The sequence below is a fragment of the Rhipicephalus microplus genome, chromosome 7, assembly GCF_043290135.1.
Source record: "Rhipicephalus microplus isolate Deutch F79 chromosome 7, USDA_Rmic, whole genome shotgun sequence".
NCBI lineage: Eukaryota > Metazoa > Arthropoda > Arachnida > Ixodida > Ixodidae > Rhipicephalus > Rhipicephalus microplus.
This window is the reverse complement of record NC_134706.1, coordinates 113,123,984-113,147,903: the sequence shown is the minus strand read 5'-3', so window position 1 is coordinate 113,147,903 and position 23,920 is coordinate 113,123,984. Positions and strand designations below refer to the sequence as shown.

At 42.5% G+C, this 23,920-nt stretch overlaps 1 protein-coding gene across 2 annotated transcripts; it reads right to left on the bottom strand.

Moving 5' to 3' along the window:
- Positions 1-1,545: 1,545 nt before the first annotated feature.
- Positions 1,546-15,899, bottom strand: LOC119179956 (monocarboxylate transporter 13). 2 transcript variants are annotated; one of them, XM_075869578.1, is made up of 4 exons: positions 15,463-15,887; positions 13,752-13,895; positions 8,273-9,253; positions 1,546-2,464 (listed from the first exon to the last, which is right to left on the bottom strand). In XM_075869578.1, exons 1-4 carry the CDS (start codon positions 15,680-15,682, stop codon positions 2,268-2,270), a joined length of 1,542 nt encoding a protein of 513 aa, XP_075725693.1. In that variant the 5' UTR covers positions 15,683-15,887; the 3' UTR covers positions 1,546-2,267. The 2 variants fall into 2 exon arrangements, with proteins under 2 accessions (XP_075725693.1, XP_075725694.1); XM_075869579.1 differs by lacking the exon at positions 8,273-9,253 and having other exon boundaries at positions 15,463-15,899.
- Positions 15,900-23,920: the final 8,021 nt, after the last annotated feature.

The following is a 23,920-nucleotide window of genomic DNA, read 5'->3' as shown; positions in this document are numbered from 1 at the left end:
GATTGAAGGCACCTCGCCTCGTTTTGCATAGTCTCTGTGGACCATCGTTGTCCAAGTTACAGTGTCATGAGATGACGTCAGCATGTGACGTAACGTGTCGCCGTGTATGATCGCAAATTTCGGTAGCCTGCGACATCATCGTGTCGTCAGAATGGGAAGACATCATGGTATGATGATTTCTTGCACCACTCGTCCCCAACGCTGCGGAACACCGATGGTCTAACTCCACCTTTGATGGGAAACGTAAGGTATCACCTTAAAAATCTCAGCATTTTTATTAAGTCGTGCAGAGCTTAAGCACATAGGTAGTCGGTCCTCATCCTGTGCATGCTTGACTAGGTCGTCTAACCATCACGTTTTGATGCTCACGGTGTTCACCAGAGAACATCGTGGATCACTAGCATTGGCTAGGCAACGAACGAGTATGATTGGCTGTCTATATTTCAGTCTATTTGAGGCTTTTCCTCTCTAATACTTTCTACTTTTTGTTCTATTTGTTCCCTTCATTCCTCTGTAGTTCCTTTCATTTTGCTCATCATACACTTTTATCTGTCTTTTTTTACTGTTTTCGCATCTTTTTGATTGTGTATTTCTCTGTTTTCTATTACATCTCTTCCCTTTTCCGTCACTCTATTTTTATCGTTTTCTTTCCGTCTATTTTCTTCCTGAATACCCTGTGTTCGTGCTCTCAGCCGTCCAACTTTTTGCATCCCATGTCGAACGAATTGGCACACATGTTCACCACTCCAGGCGCGCATGTTCGAGCAGTGTAGCAGAAGATGAAGGGAGCGCTCACTGGCCCAGCAGGGCTAGTTCCTTGTGAAAACCACGATTCCGACAAACAGTGTGTATCACAGCACTTCAGTATAAAAATATAGTTTTATACTGGACTGCATATTGGTAGATGATAACTTGTATTTACTATGCGAGGTTTCTAGGCCTGCACATCACACTGGCCGTACGTATGTTGTTCAGTTCAGCTTCATCAAAATTTGTTATGCCTGGCTAGAAGTTCAAACCGCTTCTTTGAGCTTAATTATTCACTTAAGGTTTACAAAAGCCATATAGTGCACTACTTATGATCTCAAATTTGATAGTGCCACAAAAAGAGGCAAAAGAAGAAGAAAATATTTTACAGATAAGGTGAATACCTGAGTGCACTTTTGTAATTTGGAACCGTCGTGAAAAGTGCTTTGCTGGAACAATATAAAGGTCTCAATACAAAGCAGCACGATTAGTGAACAACAACTATAATGTATTTTTCCGTACTTTGATATATATGCATTATTAGGTTGGCGAAGGGATTAACCTAAAGCATGGACAATTGAGTTGAAATTACTGCAAAGTATATAATTTATATTGCATGAGCAAACACAACAGAACACTCACTGGTACCAAAGTACCGATATCAATATTTTCAAGGGAGACATTAAATGCGACATTTTCACTTAAACAACACATCCTTTGACATATTTTTAAAAGCATCTAGAAAACAGAGTGACCTCTCTGAAGGCACCGTGAAGATAACTCATTTAAGCCAATACGTCGGAAAAAATATGACATGTGCATTTTATTTTCTTATCTGTTCGACATTTGCACATTGCGCTGAATGTGGTATGATAGACTATTATTGGTGTTATTTCATTGATATATGGGGTTTAACATCCTAAACCCACTATACGATTATGACAGACGCCGTAGTGAAGGGCGCCGGAAGTATCTCGCAATTCGGGTTCTTTAATGTGCATCCAAATCTGAGCACACGCGCCCACAGCATTTCCGCCTCCATCGAAAATGCAGCTGCCGCAGTTGGAATTCTATCCCGCCACCTGTGGGCCCGCAAACCTCAGTCACTAGACCACCACGGCGGGGCAGTCATGTGTTTTATTATTGTGGTATTTTCCTTGCTGCAAAGAGCCATAAACATGTAAATATACAATGTCGACATTGTATACGCATGCCCGTCCAGGTATGTGTCCCCCCCCCCCCCCGGAATTGCTGGAATATCAAAAATGAGAGTCATAAGTTCGCAGAGAGTCTAGCAACTGTACAGTTTAAATGCCATGCTCAAACACAAAAATGCCACGTGAAAAAAGGCACGAGTAAACATGAAAGAATTGCGAACCAACCTCTCTAATAGTCGTTATTTTGAGCACCACCTGTCTCTACACGTTTATACTTTTCTTCAGTCCTGTTTGTTTGAGCAGTGCCGAATATGCCCATCAAACTGGCCCTTACCAGCCACCTAATTTTTTTTACGAAACGGCCTACCCTACTACGTTGCCGTTTTTCTGCTTTGTGCTCTTAACTGAGAACACATCTTGTCCAGTCTTGGAGGTCACCGTCGTCTTTGCTCTCCTTTTAGCGATCAGCTTGACTGTCCAAATGCACACGAAGAAAATATTGACAACTGCTAAACAATGCAGTAGTCCGGTGTAGTCACCGTACGTGTCTCTGAAGTATCCTGCATAATAATAAAAAAACAAAAAGAGGAAAAAGATAAGCATCGTGCACAATAACCTCTGCGTGATGTGAAGCGTCCGATATAGACAATAACATTCGACCCAGCCGCAAGGGCATAGGTCAAATATGACATATGAAATAGCTATATTTTGAACAATGAGAAAGCAGCTAAAATGACTATTTACAGCGTAGAGCACTGGCCTGGGCTCTGGCAAGTGCTTATTCTCTTTGCCTTTTCTTGCGTGCTTTTCTAAGTTATTCCATGATTATGTGTTATTCTGTCTAAAGTATGATGCTGGGAATAAAAAAAAACAGCAAAGAGACCTACATGTTTGGCAGTGTAGGGTGAAGTTAAATATATTTTATGTTTTTTTTTGTCGGTAGATTACAGCAGCCATAAGGAGAACAGGTCTTCAAAAGATGCCCAGCCCCTCTGCAAGCAATGGGCTACCCGGCTAATTCATTGCAGCGTTTTATTTCCAAAAAGCTTTTGAGCACCGCGTGAATACGACTATTTCAAAACTCGCATAAACTTAACGTATCACTCACTTCATACCTTTAGTTATTTGCATAATCCAGCGTGATTTCAGCCACTAATTGAGGGCAGTATGATGAAAAGGCTGCACGTGTAATAACAAATATAGAAAGGGAAAGAACAACAGTGACTATAAAAATTGGCAATCATAGTGTTGTTTAAGATTGTTCTAATGGTAAGGCAGTGGAGGGCTAAGTTAGACGTACTTTATGCAGACCGTGTATGTGAGCTCGTTCCACAACTGTCTTTGAGTCTGCCTATACTGTAACTGCACTGCATAGTGATGTGTGCGTAATTAGCGGTGAAAATTTTTCCTGAAGATGAAAAAACTCAGTACAGAATAGAGGGACTCCACCCAAAAGTGTGTTTGGTCGCCATACTGAGCAACAACGTTTTTTGGTATTGAAGCGAAGGCTACAGGGCAAACTCGAGTGCACACTACCGCCAGTTAGAGTACACCTGCCATAGCACCCGTTTCTCTAACGTGAAATATGAAAGTTTCTTTGTTTTTCACGTGGAGCTATTTGTGATAGGAGGCACTTCACAACAGTAATATATTCATACTTCTTTTACTTTATTCGTTGTGACTTCGCGTTTCTGAACGCGCGAAAAAGGAGAGTTTAAGTTTGGCGTTGTTACGCTCCAATCAGCAGCTATGCGGAACGGCACCGCAAGTGCGCATGGGCGCTAAGCGGTCTAGCGAAGCGAAGGCGCGAAAAAAAATCATTCCGTTCGCTCAAATCACTACGTTCGCAACCGCCCCTAATGGTGGTTTCGTTTCACATGGACCGCAAACGGTGCGCAATTTTCGGTCTGCGACTGGAGTGGCGAGCAACGTTTCTCGCCACCGTTCATGGCAGGCAATATAATTTTACAATTTTACAAATATAACGTAACAATCTGTGCGTCATGATAATATGAAGTTTCCATGAACAGTAACAAAGAGAAATCGTCTTTCGTCATTTAAGAGCACTTCCCTATCTTACTACACTTTAAAATGTGCAACAGTGACCGTTACCAAAAGAAACATGTCGACGAAAGGCCGACAGCTTGGCCAGCCCGACCCTATTTTGATAGGTCCCCAACAGACATCACTCCCGCTGCTGTGATCAGAGCGAAAATTTCCAACATGGTGGTAGCCCACCGTAGACTACTGCGGCGGGAGCGAACTGCTCTTTTTTTTTTTTGCTGCGAGGAAATTCCCAGACTGAAAATTGCTACTTTTTGCGTCACGTGAAACGGCCATAGTAAACTAAAGCCCTTAGAATTTTGTTGGAAGAAAGACGCAGCGAGCGCCCTCTCTCGTGCTGTGTAAGGCGACTTCTATGATTATCGCACGGATATATCTTCAAGTCGACACTCCAGTTTTTTTTTTTCCATGAAATGAGCTGGTAACGCATCGCAAGAACAAGCCTGAATAATTCTTCCACAATTGAGGTATAGATTTTGAGGCACGGCTTTATTCTAGTCGAGCTCAGGCTCACACACGTTGATGATATATACAGGTGAGGAAGTTGTACACATGATAACGGTATTTCCAAGTGACAAAGGATAGTCAACAAATGCGCTCAAAGTAATCTTGTTTTACTTTGTAAAAGCGGCACTACTTTATAAAAACGGTCTGCAATTTAGCTAGGTTTAACTTGACCAGAGGGCGCTGTAACTGTGAAAGTACCACCCCGGAACGGAAAAAGCGTACCTAAAATGGCAAAATCGCTACCTCACTGCTGCAGCTTCGCGAACCAACTCGGAGTGGAGCGGGCTCTAAAAACGTCAAACTAGAACTGTCGAAAGTCCCACCTTCTTACGTGTACATAGAACGCAAGGTAGCGTCTGCTTCTATACTAAACACTGATGGTGCTCCCGCGCCACTTTCCACGGCGTTACGAGACGGGCGCCACATCAGACTATGTACTTCGCATAGTACATGTGCACACGTGCACAAGCTCTGACCTCATACCTTGCCCTTCAGTGCCAAGAAGCCCATGTGCACAAGCTCTGCCTTCATAACTTGCCCTTCAGTGCCAAGAATCGTTGTCACTGAGCATAGTGTGTGCAGGTGTGCATATATATATCTTCACGCAGCCAAGTTGCTAAGACGGCGGGAGTAAGCGCATGCCCACAAAATGCGTCCAGCTGGGCTACAGTGTTCTAGTACACTCTAGCTGCGCCGTCTGCAGACCACAGTGACGCATTTAAGGAGAACCGTATTTTTGGCTTATCACGTTAATGGGGTTATATTTTTTAACGAAATTTTTGGAAGACGACAGTCTTGTTTGGGATACTTCATAGCAAAATTTTCGGTCTGTCTGTCTGTCTTTCGACGTGTCTGTATATACTCCAAAACAATTTACCTATATTGCCAAAGTTCAACCACTTCCTCAAAGCCCACCAATCTTGACCTGGTGTCTTCGTTCGTACTTGTGCACATTCTCGATTAAAACGAAACTCTTACGCATATCTGATGTGCAATATGAACACGTGAATATTTTGTAGTCTGTTTTTTTAACGAAAAGGCATATATGAGTAATTTTAAAGACCGAGCGTTTATAACGCTGCGCTGACAATGCGACACTAAACACAAAAAGGTGGGTGTTTCCCAAGGAGGATTTATCAAAAATTTCATCCTCCTTGGTAAACCTACACTTTGCTAAGACGCTACGGTGCTGCCACCTACCCGTAGCTTTGCATTCTGCAAATGATAACCTCTGACATGGCGCGCGCACGTCGCGCGCTCGTTACATCAGAAACCATGTACAGCTCCCTGTATTTTCCAAGATTTTTTTCACATGGCGCTCGTGTCTCACGCAGCGCCTCCAAAGTTTCATTTCCCGATTTTCTCGCGCAGAACATCAAATGAATGTTTTATTCACTCTCTGCAGACGGAAGACTTTTGTTCTTCGATGACATTTGCCGTAAGTCCTGCTGGTACGCAGCGAATCTCATTTTTTTTCTTTGAATGCCTACCACAAAAGTTACCTCTGAAACATGAAATACTCCCTAAATCATTCGCCTCCCTACGCAGCCTCCTTGTCTAAAGAGCACGTATATGGGTTTAAGTCCTTCATAAGGGAGTGCGCTGCTGTGAAAATAGTTTATTATTGCAGGAATAAAGATATAAAACTAGGCATGCAGATGTCATTTATTGTACTGATAGCATAACTGAAATATGTTTGGATCTATCTAATGCAGTTTCCAAGTTACAACTCTTCATAGATTCTCAATTTCTTTCCAAAGATAATGGAATAATTAGACAAAAATATGTTAAAACTTTTGCATAAGGATATTCATGAGTGGTCTATTCTATGCCGTGATGGTATTTGTTATTTTTAATAATAAATAAGCACACTAACTTTTTGCCAATCATGCAGGGCTTATTTTCTTGGTAGAAATTTCGACAAAAAACAATAGTAAAACTTTGTATGATGTATACGCACAGATGTGGACAGCCTTGCAGCAATCACCAATATCTCAGCATCTTGCGCATAAACTGGAACGGCTATATATTAGTTTGTTGCCAAAGGCGCAGGTATGACAAACAGCAACTGCTCAAAAAGTTAAAGTTGAGAAAATGGGTGTCGAAAAATTGCAGGTAGAAGCTAAGAAAGTGGGAATCAGAAGAGAGCTAGCCTAATTTTTTATTGTAGGAAAACGGATTTGTGGGTATTTTGAGCCTCAATCCATTTTCTTTACGATGATATCAATATTGTGGCACTATGCCAAGAGAGCGCTGCAGATTTGCATTTACCGCTATAGCGTTTAACCGCTTATGTTGCAGAAATTCCGGCGTTGGTGGTTGTAACAATAGAATCAAGTATTTTCGAGTGACCAAAAAATTGACAAGTGTCCAACGAAGATAAATAAAAAAGACATTCTAGGTTTGAGTGAGGAAAAACCCCGGGTAATTTGCGTGAGAAGCGGGTGCTCTGCCACAGAACCACGCGTCTGCTTGCGAATGTGGCGAAAATAACTATTTCTGCATGGACTCACAGAAAAGTAACTTTCATGCTAAAGAAACCCACGAGTTCTGTGTACAAGCTTCACAAAAACACATTACATATTGCCGTAATATTGCGTGGTTCAAGCTTATATTTTCATCAGGCTTTAGAACATGAAAATATGCTAATGAACTGATAGTTTGAAAGAAGTCACCCACTACTAAAGCTTCACATTCTACTTCTCGCTTAAGGTCACGTAGTGGGTTCATAACAAGTTGGAAAATATTTCATGCAGAATGAATTTGAAGTACGCTCTAGGAATCGAATATCGCTATCGCGTTCAACTCAAAGTTGTAGCTTGAGTGTACCCCATTTTTTTCTAACGCCTAAATTTCTCAACAATTTCGACGACATTTCAGCAGTGAAAGGCTTTTACATAAACTTAATACTTATTTCGGTGTAATGTATCACCACGATGTGAAACATGGTCTCAGGACCGCAGAAAAATGAACGGTGAAATTTAGCATTTTGACGAAATTTAACATTCCCATCACCAGCTCCCCCCTTAAAGCGGACCACGAGTGTGGGTGTGTGCACTTTGTGGGCAAACGCTTACTCTCACCAAGTTATCAGCTTCGCTCCATCACTTGACGCTTGCACAGAAAGCTTGCAGCCTACTACGCACTCTATAGTTTAGCATTTGGGCGGCTTTTAAAGGGGCCCTGCCCCACTTTTTGAGCATGGTCAGAAAACGATGCCAATCGGTAGTAGAAGCTCCCGTCAACACGTGATTCAAATATTTTAGCGCAACACGCAGCCTGGAATTCACATATATTATCAAATTCAGCTGAAACTTGCTTTCTTTTGTCTTGACAAATGACGGAAGACGCTCAAAAATCACTCGTAGAAAGCCTATCTATCAGTCATTAGCTGATTTGAACGTGGCACGCTCGGTCATGACAGAGATCGCCGTGGGAGCCCACGACTTCTTCACGCATGCGTGCGCGATCGCACTAGAAAAAGCCGCACATTTGAAAAAAAAAGTGCTCAAGGTCATGATGTGCGTATGACGTTTTTCTTTGCGCTTGCTATCCCTCCCTGCTTAGCTTCCAGCGCTTTCATCACGACGAGAGAACGGAGAATGCAATTGCAGCATGCGACCAATATTTGTAACTCCACTCGCACTGGACGGATTCTTAAAACTTTTGCGGCGTTGAATTCGTCAGACAGTAAGTTCTTCCAGTTAAATAATTTCCAGGGGACTTCATAAAGTGCTTCAAAGCCCCCTTAAGGAAAACCCTTAAGCAGGAACGTTGTGAGATCTAACGAGACTTACCGATTACTAGTGGAGTGAGAAGGAGAACCACGCCGGTGGCGAAAAACACGCCTCCCATAACCACTGGCAGTGCGGCGATGCCAAAGTCCTTCACCAATATGGATCCCTGTAGACACGTTCGTGAGCCGTACGTGGCGCCCGTGAAGATGGATGCGACAACTAACTGGGGAAATGCATTCACCCAGACCAGCCACTCGTATGCGAGACCATGCGCTACATATCCAATCAGCATGACCAATTCATGCGATAACGTGTGTGAATCAACCATGACACCAGCTACAGCTCTGAAGGCGATATCTGCTGCCGAGAAAGCTTGTAGCAAATACACCGCGTCTGAAGGAGTCATACCGCGATCTGCGGCGAGGTCGGCTGTAATCATGGTGAAGATGTTTGCACTGAAAATTATGGCTGCGAAAGAGAGAGCTTGGGTGCAAAACGTCAGCGTAAAAAATGGTCTCGCCGCTGTGAGAAGTGTAACTTTTAGGATACATTCTTTAGCATAATTTAGCTTCAGTGACCTCTTGTTCAAAACCAAACAAGAATGGGGCGGCATTTTCTGGTTTCTCGCACGCAACATTTCTGGTTTCTCACAGTCCAAGTGCTGAATTGGGCAAGAAAACTGACTTTCAGATTCTTGGACTTCAGTGCGCTCTCCGTTCACCGGTTCAATCAGAAAAGAGGCGTGAACAACTTCGTAATCCTCAGCTTGCGTCTTCCTTCCTGCAATTTTCGGCTTTGTTAGCCATGATGGACTTCTGAGAACAATGACACCTGGAATAATGTTGAGAAGAATTCCTCCGTAGAGAAGAAATGCGCCCCGAATTCCGTATGTTGTTCGGAAGAAGTCAATCAGTGGTGTAAGAAAGATAGAGTTGAAACCAAAAGCGGCAAATACGAAACTGCTGGCCGTCGCCCTTCGCTTCTCAAAGTGTTCCGCCAGCAAAACATTAGAAGCGACGTACAGGCCGCACAATGCAGTACCTGCAAGTGAAAGAACAAACATGTTGGGGAACATGTACCACTTCTTGCATCCTGTCATGAGCAGTAGTGTAACGAGAAAAAGATTAAATCCGTGACTTAAGCTACTCAATCAAATCAGCGTCGACAGATTTGTCGAATAAATTGTGACCGCTACAACTTAACAGAAGCTAGAGAGTATCATCCTTGCTACGATGGCTTACGTAAAACTTGCCGTGTAGTAATCATTATAATCTCTTTAATACATAGGAGCTTTGATATCGGCAATATTTGAATGCGGTTGGGAAATAGCGAAATATCATATATACAACGTCACATTTCGAATACAAAGGCCAAACGGCATGTTAGTTTTGTACACTCCTCTGAAACCATAAAAAATGCATATACTATTCGTTTTCACAATTGTTTATTGCATTATAAAAAAATGCATTCTACATGAAAACTCGGAACACGATGGGAGCTTGCAGTGATGAGAGGTTGTCGAATAGGAAATGTTGCCGCAGCCATTGTACCTTCATACGAACGTATCCTCATCAGCGCATGAACTTCTAGAGGCGCTGGCTTCAGAAATATTTCCTGTATGACGATCACTCAATACATCGAAGTATCATCTGTGGTAGGAAGTCGACATCAGACATCGCTATGACAGCCAGTCGCCTAAGCCTGCCCGGCCTGTTCAATTACAAAAGAAAAAGGCGCAACGCACAAGATAGAACATACTAGTATAATAGATGTCAACGTTCTAACTGCACCTACTGCATCACAAAGGATTATTCTATGTTCCGCCATTCGAACAGGTACTGGCCATAATATAACCACAAACTTCTCAATCTCATCTGCCCACCTCATTTTCTCTCTCCCCCTCACGCATTTGCCTCCTCTTGGAATATGATCTGTCCGACATCTTATCGACCAGCGGTCACATCGCCTATTGCGCTGCACGCCCTGCCCTTGCGCATTTCTTGCTTTCGACTAAAATGTTGTTAGCTTGTTCCTTGAGGCTACTTGTTTCATTATTCTTTTTATTGCTGCCTGCATTGCACTGAGTTTAAAGGCCAACTCACTATATTATTTTATTTGTGGGGTTTAACGTCCAAAAACCACCACATGATTATGAGAGACGCCGTAGTGGTGGTCTCCGGAAATTTTGACCACCTGGGGTTCTTTAACGTGCACCCAAATCTGAGCACATGGGCCTACGACATTTCCGCCTCCATCGGAAATGCAGCCGCCGCAGCCGGGATTTGAACCCGCGACCTGCGGGTCAGCAGCCGAGTACCTTAGCCACTAGACCACCGCGGTGAGGCTTAAAGGCCAACTCCGGCGATTTTTAGAGGTCAATTGATCTCAATGCAATACGCTGGGTACGTTCCTTCGCACATTTTTGTCATTTATGCCAAAACACAGACTTGGGAGATAATCTGATTGCTTGGAAATAAAATTTAAAGATTACCTAGATAGCTCACCTCACTGGAAGAAATTGGCAACACTGTCTGTGTGACGTCGAGTTTGGCATGACGTCACAGTGACGCAGCCGATGGCATCGCTGCTTTAGCCGCTACAGCGTTTATTGTGCTAGCCACAAGGTGGCTGTGGTGGTGTTTGGCACGGGAAAGCTTTCCTCCTTCTTCTGTGCTGCTTGGCCGGCATTTCGTTGGCCTGGCTTTCACAGTTTTCATACTCCGCACCGGCGGGACAAGTATACGGCCTCCGGTTATTACCAAACGGTACGTCATACACAAACAGTGTGCCCGGTTGGGTTTCAGTTTTGGTATTGAACCTTTTTGCCTATTAAATTTATTCAAATTTCCTGAGCATTTCAGCTATTAGGCTCGTCACAAGAGTGTCTCAGGAACATAGAAACACCATTACCTTGACGTGGTCGAAAAATCGCCGGAGTTGGCCTTTAAGTTTGACCCCATATCTAAGCCTACAGATTTCTGCTCCGATGGTAAGTACCGGCAATACCGGTAACACGCAGCTGTTATACACTTTCCTGATAAGCGGTAGTGGTAAACTACCTTTATAATTTGTGAATTTTTACCAAACATGCACCAATACTTCCATTCTGATTCTTCTAGCCTCATCAATTAGTCACTTTAAAATTTAATCAAACCGATTAAACAAGCGGGATCTCGCACAGGTGACTCGGCAATTAACAACTGCTACTCGGTCATAGTGCAACCCTTGTAAATTACCGGAAGCCGTTTGATCTGCTCAAATAATCAGCTGTGATTCGGTCATATAATTAACGCTCTGACAAACTATATATAAAGTTACTGCAAAAAATAGAGGAACGTTTATTCGGGGAAATGAAGTGGATTAAAAAGTTTGATTGAAGGGGCTTCATGTGCAAGGCTCTCCCGACTTGCGTGGCTAGCTAGATGTGGTCCAGAAGCGCTAGTTGAGCCCCTATGTCTGACCTAAGCAGGAGTGCCTCCTACGGCTCCAAAGAGTTTCCTATTCTATACTTGCGGTGTAAGCGATTGAGTTTACTTGGCGTTTTAATGCTACTACACGAAATATAACAGACGATCAGTGGCGAGTCGTGATACTGCGCACAATCGCTCCCACATCAAGTAGAATAAATTATGTGGAATCACAATAAACAGTGATAAACTGTTTTTTGAATTTTGTGGGGCCTATGGCGTTTTCTCTTTCAGGTATCCGTGGCGGGTGCCGCATTTTCGCCGCGTGCATCACTAATGACCAAAAGCTCTCGAGGTGCAGGTTCCATAGCCACCACAGAGCTCCGTATAGGGTAAGCAGGTAAACTTAAATAAAATAGGGTGCAAGGTAGAGGGAGAAAATTATCGCAATGCTTTTCACAGCGCGCTTACTGGAGATTTCCGGAACCATAAAATAGGAACGGTTATGGACGGGTGTTGACGCAGAGTACCTTAGTAAACTACAATTTCCTGATATTGCCTTGATAGGTTAAAAAAATGACTAACTTCGTATCACGATCACTGAATTGGGGGAAGATAGCAAAGAATAGGTGTGATATCCCTAAAACTTAAGTATTGTGCAATAGTTTCAGAAGAAAAGAACGCTTTGCGATAGGCAGCCAGCCACTGAAGCTGTTGAAGAAAGAATTCAGTCTAGGTAAACATATGCCTAGCAATATTTCTTACTTCATTTCTTATCAAGACAGATTAAGCTTTATTGCGTGTTGAAACTAGGAGTATTATGGTTCTTACTTCTTTTATTTATAAAGGAGAAATCACATGACCGGGTTGATTGGCTAAACATGGCCGCTGCCCCCTGTAGTCGGCGTAGTCAGGCTATGGCTGCTGCTGCAGATGATGAAAGTAAGCGATGCTTCTTCCACTTGTGAATAACACGTAATTCTCAAAGCGTCACCAGCGCATTTGTTTCATCCTAATCGGAAACATATCATGTTTGAGAATAACTCACAAAGTTGTTTATCAAATTTCAGGAGGCATACCGAAAGCATTAGATGAGATATTTATGACGGTCAAATTAATCTAAAGGGACTTCACCAAGAATGTCAAAACCGACAAATACTAAGTATTGCAATTCCTGTGTTTCTCTTCGGCTTTCTCTTAATCTTCCGGTATTTCTTTTATGTTCCCTCTTTTATTTTTATATGTCCTTTTTTTCTCCTTTTCTATTTCTACCTTTTTACTATTGTTAACTATATTTTCTCTCTTTCTATTTCTGGCTTGTTTTCAGGGGCAAAGTTCCTTAAGGCATGGGTCTCTACATGCTCCGGTGTGTGTTGTAGAAGTAATAGGTAGCCCCCGGTGGCACATACGCGCTATAGAGCGGGTATGTGCCACAGGGGGTGCGAGATGGGAGATGGTTGCACTTGTAGTGTTCACTAGATGAATGAATGGACGGACGCAAGGGCGGACGGACAAACAGACTAGCAGACGGACAGACGGATTGATGGACGCGTGGATGTACGGATGGATGGACGCACGAACGGACAGACAGACGGATTGGACGTACAAAGAGATCGACGCACGGGCAGACGGACGGACGCATAGATGGACGCGCATATGGTCGCGCGGACGGATGGAAGCAAGAACGAACGGATGGACGGAAGCATGGACGGGCTGACGGACGCTTTGCCACACTTGTCATTATTCATTCTGAGAATATGCGTTGATTTTTTTTTCTCTTTTTCCACGGCATTGCGCCTGCATTACGCCAAGTGAGGACAGCTTATGACAGCGTCGAACACGTCATTGCCAGAAACTGCCCCGCACTTGAAAAATCATTGCCTTCCGTGTAACATAATTTAATAAAGAAACAACATATTGAAAATGAATGCACCGCTTACATGCAATATCATACAACTTTATGTTGACGTAGGATGATTTATTACACCTACTTTATTTTTATGTAATTGCCAGTGAGATTATAGGCTGGTAATTAGTATCACTATTTTGTCTGGGTGTTAAGCAATCCCTAGCTGCTCAATATTCAGAAATCAAGTAGCAGGCATACATCAGTATGAAAACGGCTAGCTTACCGTGAATAATTCCAAAAGAAATCGTAATAAATTCCAGCCTTCTTGCTAGGAAGCAGATGCTGGCTCCTATACCAGCCAGAGGCGAGCATGTAAGCAGGACGGCACGGCAAGAAAATCGGTGACACAGGTAGCCAGCTATAGGGCCTGCAATAAGTACATTGCCAACTTATTGTCACTGCTACTTATGAATACCTTTGAGTATTATAATAATCCTAGAACGCATATTAGTTACCGAGTAAGGATTTTTTTCGCCAGCGATGCATAGAAACTTCATATTGAGGTCAAAATATTCAGTATCCTTGAAAGCTATAGGTTTACCACGGGGACAAAAGAGACAGCACGAGTGAAATAGTCATATTGACTTTGTACCTGACTACGCTTCCTGTTATCGGCTTCAGATGATATTTCTAAAATTGTTGTTGTGTTGACTGCGTACAAACGCCGATTGTACGCTGTCGCCTTCGCAAGGTTTTTGGTGAGAAATCATGAAAAGGATAATCGTAGGTAATATTTGGTGGGCACAATCTTCACAGTGGAAATGTTTTCAAGTTATAATTTGAACGAAAATTCACTATCATTTCTATAAATGATTCAATGGCCACATCTTTGTCCAAAACATTATCATAACGCATTCAAACTAATCTGATGTACACAATAGCAGAAGAAGTACAGTTTGACCGTAACTATACTTGGGCTTGTTCAACGAGGTAATAAAGTGGAAGATCAGAAACATCGTGGCCCATTGCATTGTTTTACCATTACCATCAGGATTAACTGAACGCTCTTAATTTAATTTTTTTATCTTCTTTATCGTTTGTAGATCGTGCCATCGATCATTGGTTCCTCCGTAAAGGCAGTGAAGGTGCGACCACTAGTTGCATACTTAAGAATGCGCGGAAGGTTCGAATAACGTTATTGAGCTTGAAACCAAAAAACATTCTGCATGGCTTTTTTTTGTGTGTGGCGCACGATTCAAGCAAGGTAAAAAAGTGGGTGACCTGGCTTAACGCTGTATCTTAGAAAACGCGCAGGTGTGCGTATAAACCACATAAATTCACTTTCAAGGTTAGTGACATGCAACGATGAATGCATCTGGCCGGTGCAGGGGCCTTTACCGTGGCGAGAATTGCTGAAATCAGTGGGCATAATAAATGAAGCTCTCGAAGACCTTGCACTATTGGCTCCAAGAAAAAAAAGTGCACCGTTTAAGCTTTGTAGTGAGACTGAAAGAAGACATATGTACCACGATGTAGCGACGAAAATGGAGAGGAAAATGAGAACTTGAAATTACAAATATTCTCAAAGCACGGCGTGCATGCAGTCTTGATGGAGCCAGAGCCACCAGTACTAGAAGCATTGATGGGATTTGTTGTCTAAAGCAGTTTACAGTTACGAGAAATGCCAAATAGTGGAGAATCGCGGAATATTCGCTGATCTAACACTGTTCGTTTATCTACAACCCCATCTAAGCTAGCTTCAGCTAATTTTATTCGGAAAGTGTTCATGCTGTTGGTAATGTTAGGTTTTCTATCATTCACATTGAAGATCCAGGAAATTGCGCCAAAAACAAGTCTAAGCTACGTGTATAAGATGGGGCACCTCTCAGGATTTTACAGTAAGCTATTTCAAACAGGCTTACTGACTTGGCCTGAAGTTCCTAGCGTTTGATTGTCATGAAACAGGAAAGAAATGCTCACTGTTGATTACGTACCTCCTAATACCATCAACGTGCCGGCCAGGGATACGGGCCACGATGCCTCGGCTCGGGTCACTCCGAACGCCTCGACTATTCCATAAAAGAAGATGCCGGACATACGGACTGTCGCCATGGTAAGGAACAGCACCCATGCACAGAAGAAGGCGGTGATCCAGCTCCAGCGAGAGTCAACTCCAAAACGTGAGTCATCCTTCATACCACGGTTACTGACCATGACGCACACTGCGGTAGATACTCGCAACCGAAAGTGTTCCTAAACCTTACGAATGTAGGTGTCTTTATAATTCAGCAACCCTCCACAGCAGATGAATGGGTGCTCTTTCCGAGCCGTATTGACCGTTTTCTTGTAATCATTGCTTTAACGAAATGTTTGTTCTACGTGCTGCGTAGACCGAGCTTGTATTTCGAGTGGGTTGGATGTTTTATCGCTTGTGTGCATTGCGAGTAGCGCGTTTCGCAAAAGTACTGCCAGATTGTGAGCGTATTAAGGCGCCGACACCGTTGTTGGGGGCAGAAGCAGCCGACGAGTGATAAAATGCTCTTCAGTGGGTGCTTAACGTTGGATCTCCCTTATCGCGGTCATTCGGGGGTGAAACTCTTTCTAGAAGGAACAAAATACAAGAAAAGTAGGTATTTCGACCCTGCTTTGTAGATTGACATATGATGCCATGTGAAGTAGTAATAATGAATAGCGTACAAAGTTGTTTGTACGTAATGCATTAGAAGTTATCGACTTGCAATTAGCACCATTTTCATATGAATTTCTCATATAATGCGTTCTTTCAAGAGTGGAACGTTGTGAACATTCAATAACATTTTCTTTTAACTAGTTGCCGGTAATCACTTTGTCTTTTCAAATCAAGCTATTGTCAATCTTCTGCAGCACTTGTGCTCTCAGATCATCTGGCCCCGCTCTGTAGGAACTAGAGTCGCACTGTTCCTTTTTCCTTAGTCGTACAAGCATATCCTAACCTGAGTATCAGCAACGCCTTCCTAGTGCGATGATGAAAGCTCTTGCAGTTTTAATAAACGTGCTACCACACCACCTTTGTAACGACCATAATCGCTATACTGTTAGAAAGTGCTAGTATGTGTGAGATGGATGTACTACCGGCCGTAAAACTTCAAGTACAGAAATTTTTTGCAAGAAAAGGCGTTCGTCTTACACAGGCATACCAATCGTCTCTGCACATGGGATGGCCAAAATAAATAAAATATTGCTACATCCACGGCATTGTTCTTTACAAGTTTCGGTGCTTCAGCACAAGGTTCGCGACTGGGAATTGGTGAGGCGCGAGAAGTTGCATTGTCTGATCGAAGCGATCATAGGCTCTCTTCATGTTATCACCCTTGTGCACTTATAACTTTGTTTTTTGTCGGAAACAACGAACGGGAATCATCCCTTGAAGGATACCAAAACATTAAGGGAACGCAAACACTTTTAAAAGGAACAAGGTTATGGTGTCATGATACGTAATTTTGCAGGCTGAACACGGAAATCAAGTAAAAAACTGCATAAACCTACCCAAGTAACATTATTTTGCCGAAAACGAGCAGCAGGTGCCGCGGCCGCCATCGCGAATCTCTCCGCCGATGTGATTGGTCGAAGAGCTCCATGACATCAGTGTCAAAAAGGTGAGGACAGCTGACTGCGCTCACCGGCAGGCGATGCTGGGTTTTCAAGGTAAAAATCATTGGTAGCGAAAGTTCTATAGAAGCACATACGTTCAGGAAATGGCGGTTGATCAGCTGCTCATGGGGCTAAGCGCCCTCTCTGTGAGGAAGGAACACTGCCAGTGAAATAAAAAAAATAAATAAAATAAAGCAGATGTTATACAATAACTAATAAACAAGTGACGTCATTTTGGTGGCTCAAGTGCAAATTTGATGTCAAAAAACTTTTCACGGGCCCCTGATTGCTAAGGAATCAGGCAAAGGCGATCACCGTTGAGTCATCCACGAGTGCGCTTTAAGCCAACGGCCAGCTTATCTAATATTAACTCATGACTACATAGTCATGTTTAAGGGTACTACCATTCAGTTTGCTTTGGTTGTAACACAAAACTTATTCTTGGAGCTTGCAATTGGCGTTCATGGCATCTTTCGCTGATGGATTAAAGCAGCCAACAGCGTACCTGTCAGTGCAGTGTTGCTTATTTGCTTCGCGCATGTGCAGGTTCTCTAACGTAAGCAATGCTTGTGTTCTTCACTCACAACAGAAAGAAATGACGTCAAGTCACACCAAAATTGTGAGATTTAGGTTTTATTCAGTGGCTACAATTACTAAAGTTTATTGATTTGACTGATATGTGGGGTTTAACGTCCCAAAACTACCATATGATTATGAGAGACGCCGTAGTGGAGGGCTCCGGAAATTTAGACCACCTGGGGTTCTTTAACGTGCACCCAAATCTGAGCACACGGGCCTACAACATTTCCGCCTCCATCGAAAAGCAGCCACCGCAGCCGGGATATGAACCCGCGACCTGTGGGTCAGCTGCCGATTACCTTAGCCACTAGAGCACCTTGGCGGGCTACTAAAGTTTATTACACAGCACAAAATGGTACTCAGAACAAGAAGCCGGCGGATACTTCATGCGCAAAATTTTGCATTATTCTTCGATAAATTACCATTACGTCTGTGAGTGCAGGAATACGAAGTGTAGCACTAAAGATAACTTGGCGATCTGCTCACCAATAACACAAGAACACGCAGGCACTGCGTGTTCAAGAAAGAAACCGGGCCGCAGGCATACTGATGCATAAAAGTTCAGCGAGCTCAGTATTCCAAACCACAGCCCTTGTTTCTTATGTAGAAAACATGAGTTGCCAGACACACGTTTGTTGCTAGTGCATCTTTGCACAGCACATCGTTTCCGCAGGTACCGATGCAAGCACTCAGCATTAAACGTAATTCACATCGTTCCGCTGCCCGGTGAACACGGCACGCAAGACGTTCAGCAATGAGAAAACGCACCTCACAACTTCCCGCGCAGCCAAAAACGCAAGCAAGTGCGGAAAACTAAAACACGTGATGGGGTGTGTCATCGCAGATAAATTTTTGGAGCATGTCTTTCTATCAAGGGCTGCATTCAGAAATAACGCGAGGGCAGAGGGCGCTAGAAAAAAAAACTCCTAATAATAAAGACTGTCACAAATTCATTGCTATACACTCACATAATGTTGTTTTGGGAAAAAAACGTCATTTGTCAAACATATCGACTGCTTTGCTTTGATTAAAACTTGGTTATTCAGTATTAGTGTTTGTTTCTTGCACACATAGTCGCGCTACAATCTCAGCACCCTTAATTTCATGTGATGATATTGCTCGCAATAGCTGCTGAACAGCTTTTCGCCTGAACCTTCACGACCTATTTCAATATACCTTGGGGGTTATCTGTAGAAATGTGGCAGATTTCTTTAGTATATGGCGAGCTGTGAAGTCGTAACGCGTTCGCTGTATACATCTGTACATGTTCGAGCCAGTCGCCTACGTAAGAGCGACGACCGAAGACGATGTCAGCGCACAGAATGATGCCGCACTAGACACCTTCGCCCACGTCGAAAACATAGACTGGTACGTATAAGATGCGTGCTTGTGCCTAACTTCAATGTAGTAAACTGATAAAATTGATACGTTGAACTATAAATAATAAATATAATAAGAAACAGCGAAGTATCCCTTCTCACTTTTAGCCGCATGTCGGCATGGTCCACGCTACGTGCCCGCATCGTGCTCTGCTCGTTGATTTAACTGCTTGGAGTGCAACGCTGTGATGCTGTCAGTAGAGAGTTTTAGTGCTGGGTACCCAAGCTCTTGGGCCGCTTCGTGCTTGGGGGCGTGCGGTGTTGCGTACCCAACCCATACCCAACTGGAATGCCATAGAGGCGCACACGCAAACGGAAGCCGCACGAAGCTCCCACGCGCTTGCAGCGCCATAGAATCTTGGCGCGTAAGTATTATTTAATTATTTTTACAATTTAAAAAGTTAAAAAGTAACATACATAGCAACGGGAAGTAAACTAATTTCTATAAATCATTATTTCAATAATAAGACAGCTATGAACACTAAACAAAACAAAAGCTTTTTCGTATGTGCCAAACGTGCGACTGAAGCCGGCACAGTCGATGCCAAGCTATCCAGACGGACGGTCGTAGTCCGACAAGCGCGACGACAGAGCAACGGTGTAACGTGCAACTCTGCGTAACTTTTAGCCTGTATATATACTTTTTTACGTTAACGTGTTACCGGATACCAGTTTGCGTTTACCGTCTCACCGAAACGCGCCTCTTCCAACGTTTTGAGTACCTCATACGTAAACATGTATGCATTTACGTTTTCGCTAACCATAAATGGTGATGCTAACTGCATTCAAACTGCATTTAACTTACATAAGAATGAATCACCGTTGCGGCAAAATCACGAGACTTTTTTATCGTGTACAGTATCCTGGTATACGCAAAAAAGTGGAAAATACAAGGTTGCGGTAACGATAGTGTCGACATCTTGTGACACTTCGTGCAACCACAGTCATGAACATGTTGGCTTACGCGTAATGTTTTTGGGGTGAAAATGAATAAAAAGGTTACTAATTTGTAATAACGCCACTGCGTGGTTTTCGCACCAGACGTACAATGTCCAATGTTTCTGCCATAACAATGTTGTGATTGTGTGGTTCATTATGGCAATGCTAGATGGCGCCACCTATTTAGTTAGTCGGGGGCTGGCATATTTTTAGTTTCTATGTTCCAGGTCATTCTAGCTTTGGTATTCTGACTGAAACAATGTAATCGCTATTGGTTCTCACACTTTGCTTGATTTTAACTCGACGGCTAGAGTATCCGCAGTGCGGATACCGTTAGTTCCTGTGGAGGTGGACCTTACGAGACGGCCGATGCATGCTGTCCGAGATTTTGCGACTATGTGCACTCTATTTGTATAATGACTAGCCACTCTAATATTTGCGCTTAAAACTTATTAGTCAAAGTGGTGGCTCTGGCCAGCCTCGGCTTTATTTATTTATTTAGCGATACTGCTAGCCCCAACATGGGGTCATAGCAGAGTGGGTGTACATAGTACAACAAAATCAACAGTACAATACTGCAGTCAACACAAAACACAGCACTTCAAACAACATAAAAAATGTTTCACGTAAAAAAAATAGCTAGTCAGATATAAATTTTTCAAATGCCTCGATACTGGCTGTTTCAATAATTTTGCTGTCAAGCTCATTCCATTCTTTTGCAGTGCGTTGAAAAAAGGAATACTTGAAAGTATTATTATTGGGCTGGAAAAGAACGACAGTGTGTTTGTGACGTTGTCTGGTAGAGTAACCGGAAGAGAACTTTAAGTATTCGCCTGTGGTACTATTTATTCGACCATTAACTATCTTAAAGAAGAACAACAAACGGGAAATTCTATTTCTTTCTGAAGTCCGTTTGAATCCCGCTTTGGCAACTAATTCAGAGACTGACGTTGGGCCGTATTTCTTGAAAATAAATCGGACAGCCTTGTTTTGGATTCTATCTAGTTTATGGATATTGACATTGGTGTAAGGATTCCAGATAATGTTTCCATAATCAAAAATGGGTTGGATAAGAGATTTGTACGCCAGAATTTTAGTGTCGTATGATGAATAGCGAAGAGAACGTCTCAAAAAATGTAATTTCATCATTGCCTTATTAGATATGTAGTTGATATGTCGATCTCAGCGGAGGTTGCTACATATATGCAAGCCTAGATACTTGTACTCTGTTACTCGATTTAGGATATTTCCATCAGCTGTGTAATTGTAAACAAGGGGACACTTCTTATTTGTTATCAACATGGCCACACTTTTTTGATAATTTACACACATTTGCCAAGAATTACACCACTTCATCAGTTTCTCCATTTCTGTGTTAAGCTTTACTTGGTCTTCAACTGTGTGAATAAGAGAATACAACGCACAACCCTCAGCATATAATCGTATTTTAACACTGCAATTATCAACAATATCATCAATGAATACTAAAAACAACAACGGGCCGAGCACAGAGTCCTGGAGAACCCCTGAGCCAACAGGTAACATGTTTGAGGGAGTGTCTTTAAAAACAACGTATTGCTGCCGGGATGTTAAGATACGATTTAATCCAGCTACACAGTTTCCTGTTTTTTAATAATGTGTTCAGTTTAATGAGCAATTTAGAATGGTAAATCTTGTCAAATGCTTTAGCAAAATTTAGAGAAGTCAGGAAAATGAGATACGTTAACGACGGGTTTCTGCAGTAATGAAGAGAACTGTATTAAAACACATTTATGGTCGGAAATTCCCTCAACTATTTCACATTTAGAATCACCACGAATACTTGAACTAACAAAAAGAAGGTCAAGCACAGATTTACTAGTTCCGTGAACACGTGTGAAGTCTTTAACTAGTTGGGGTAAACCAAATTAAAATGCAATATCAATTAATGCTTCATTATTATTTGCGTCGCTTCTGTCAGCCGAAAGAGTGTTCCAGTTATAGCCGGGGAGGTTAAAATCACCACACAAAATAAATTTAGTGTTATCAGTTGTATTGCAATCAATGTACTTTCTAAGATTCTTTAGTACTTCTCAATCACTCGCTGGTGATCGGTATACAACACCAACGATCACATTTTGGCCCTCATGAAACAGCTTACAGAAGAGTGCTTCAACGTCTGTAGCATCAGACATTCTGGCCACGTTCAAATTTTTCTTGAAGAGAAGGGCAACTCCCCCACCACGAGAGTTGCGATCACGACGATAAACATAACAATTTGGGGGAGTGAATTTGTTATCATAAACACCACTGTGCAGCCAGGTTTCAGTAAGCGTGATAACATCAGGCTCATGAATTGCCACCAAGTGTTCAAGATCATGACCCTTATTCACTATGCTTCGATAGTTCACATTAAGCAGCTTTAAAGAATTGCAACCGGTTGTTCGTCATGTATAATGGCGTTTAGGAACACGAACAATAGAACTGCTGGTTTCGTCCCACATGTAAATAACATCATTAATGGACACTTTGTCAAAGATAAGCCTCACTCGCTGTTTATTTTTTCTGTATTCTGCGGTATTTTTCTCGCCATGAAGGTAACATGATGCGCCAGGGCAGTTTATCTGCGCTAGGAGGCCAGTAGTGGCATCCCTACCAGCAAAATTTTCTTGGGCCAAACATGATAAATCATCAGTAGCCAAGCTGTCCATGCTTGGAAAGTTATTGGAGGCCAAGGAGTATGCGCTTGGGAAGTGTGGCAAGCCTACCATTGGCCAAGCAAAGGAAGGCAGTGTTTGGAAAATTATTGGAAACACCCCTTTCCATGGTTGGCACTGCGTTGGAATACCATGCAGTAGCCAAGCATGTTCCTGGCATGGGAGCCAATCATTTCGGCATATGCAATTTCTGGCTCATTTATTTTTTGTTTATGCTACAATTGGATGCCGCGGCTACTTTTTTCTTTATTTTTCATGCCCCCTTCCTCCCCCCACGAGAAGTAACAAGACCATTTCTTTCATTTTTAGAGCTTCAGGTTTATTTTACACGTAAAATATAGAATGCAATATGCCATTTTTCCATTTCTCAAACTTTTGTGATCCTGAAGTGTTGCTGGGGCTTCTCTTGAAGTCGTCCATCGTAGCAGCATGCTTTCTCGCATAGGTGCACCTCCTTGATCTGAAGCAAACATGAGCCATCCTTTTGTTACGTCCGGAACAGCTGCGTCAGTTTTATGAACAGAGTATGTCTCATCTGGAAAATTGGAGAAAATAAGATGAGGTCCTCTTCTTTAATAACCCATCTTTTAAGCAACTGCTTTGACCAATTTTCAACAAACCACACACTGTAGGAACATTTGTTGGAAAACTAATAGGTTATGCATGATTACGAAGATGACAACACCTGCACAGACGGGAAGAATATATTGTTAGACTACATGATGCATTTTTAATCAAAGACAATTTAAGAAATCCATTTATTTTTGAACATTCACAACATATAACCTCTCAATTAGAAAAAAGCTAATTTTTTACTGATAGCATTCTGGAAGCAGCATTGGCGCAGAAGCACTGTTTAGTGTCCCTGTTTCTTTCTCGTATGTACGTACCTTAATATTTAAAAACATTACTGCGGTGGTCAATGCACCTTTATTTACGAAGGTTATTTTTGTCGTGTAGCTTTGTTGTCAATGCTTTATTTTATTTTAATGCTCATTATTGAGCAGTCCTGCTGCTTAGTCGTGCAGCTGACTGTGATGAAATTGGTTATGTTCTCAGGCTCCCAGCTCCCACAAATCGGCAAGCTGATAGAACATTAAATAAGATTATATAACATTTTAGTGGTGAATATGGTGGCAGTGAAACTGTTTCAATGCTCAATCTTGCTCGAGATTGCAGAAGTTGGCTTTTTTCAGGAGGGCAGCATATATGAACTGAAAAAATATTGT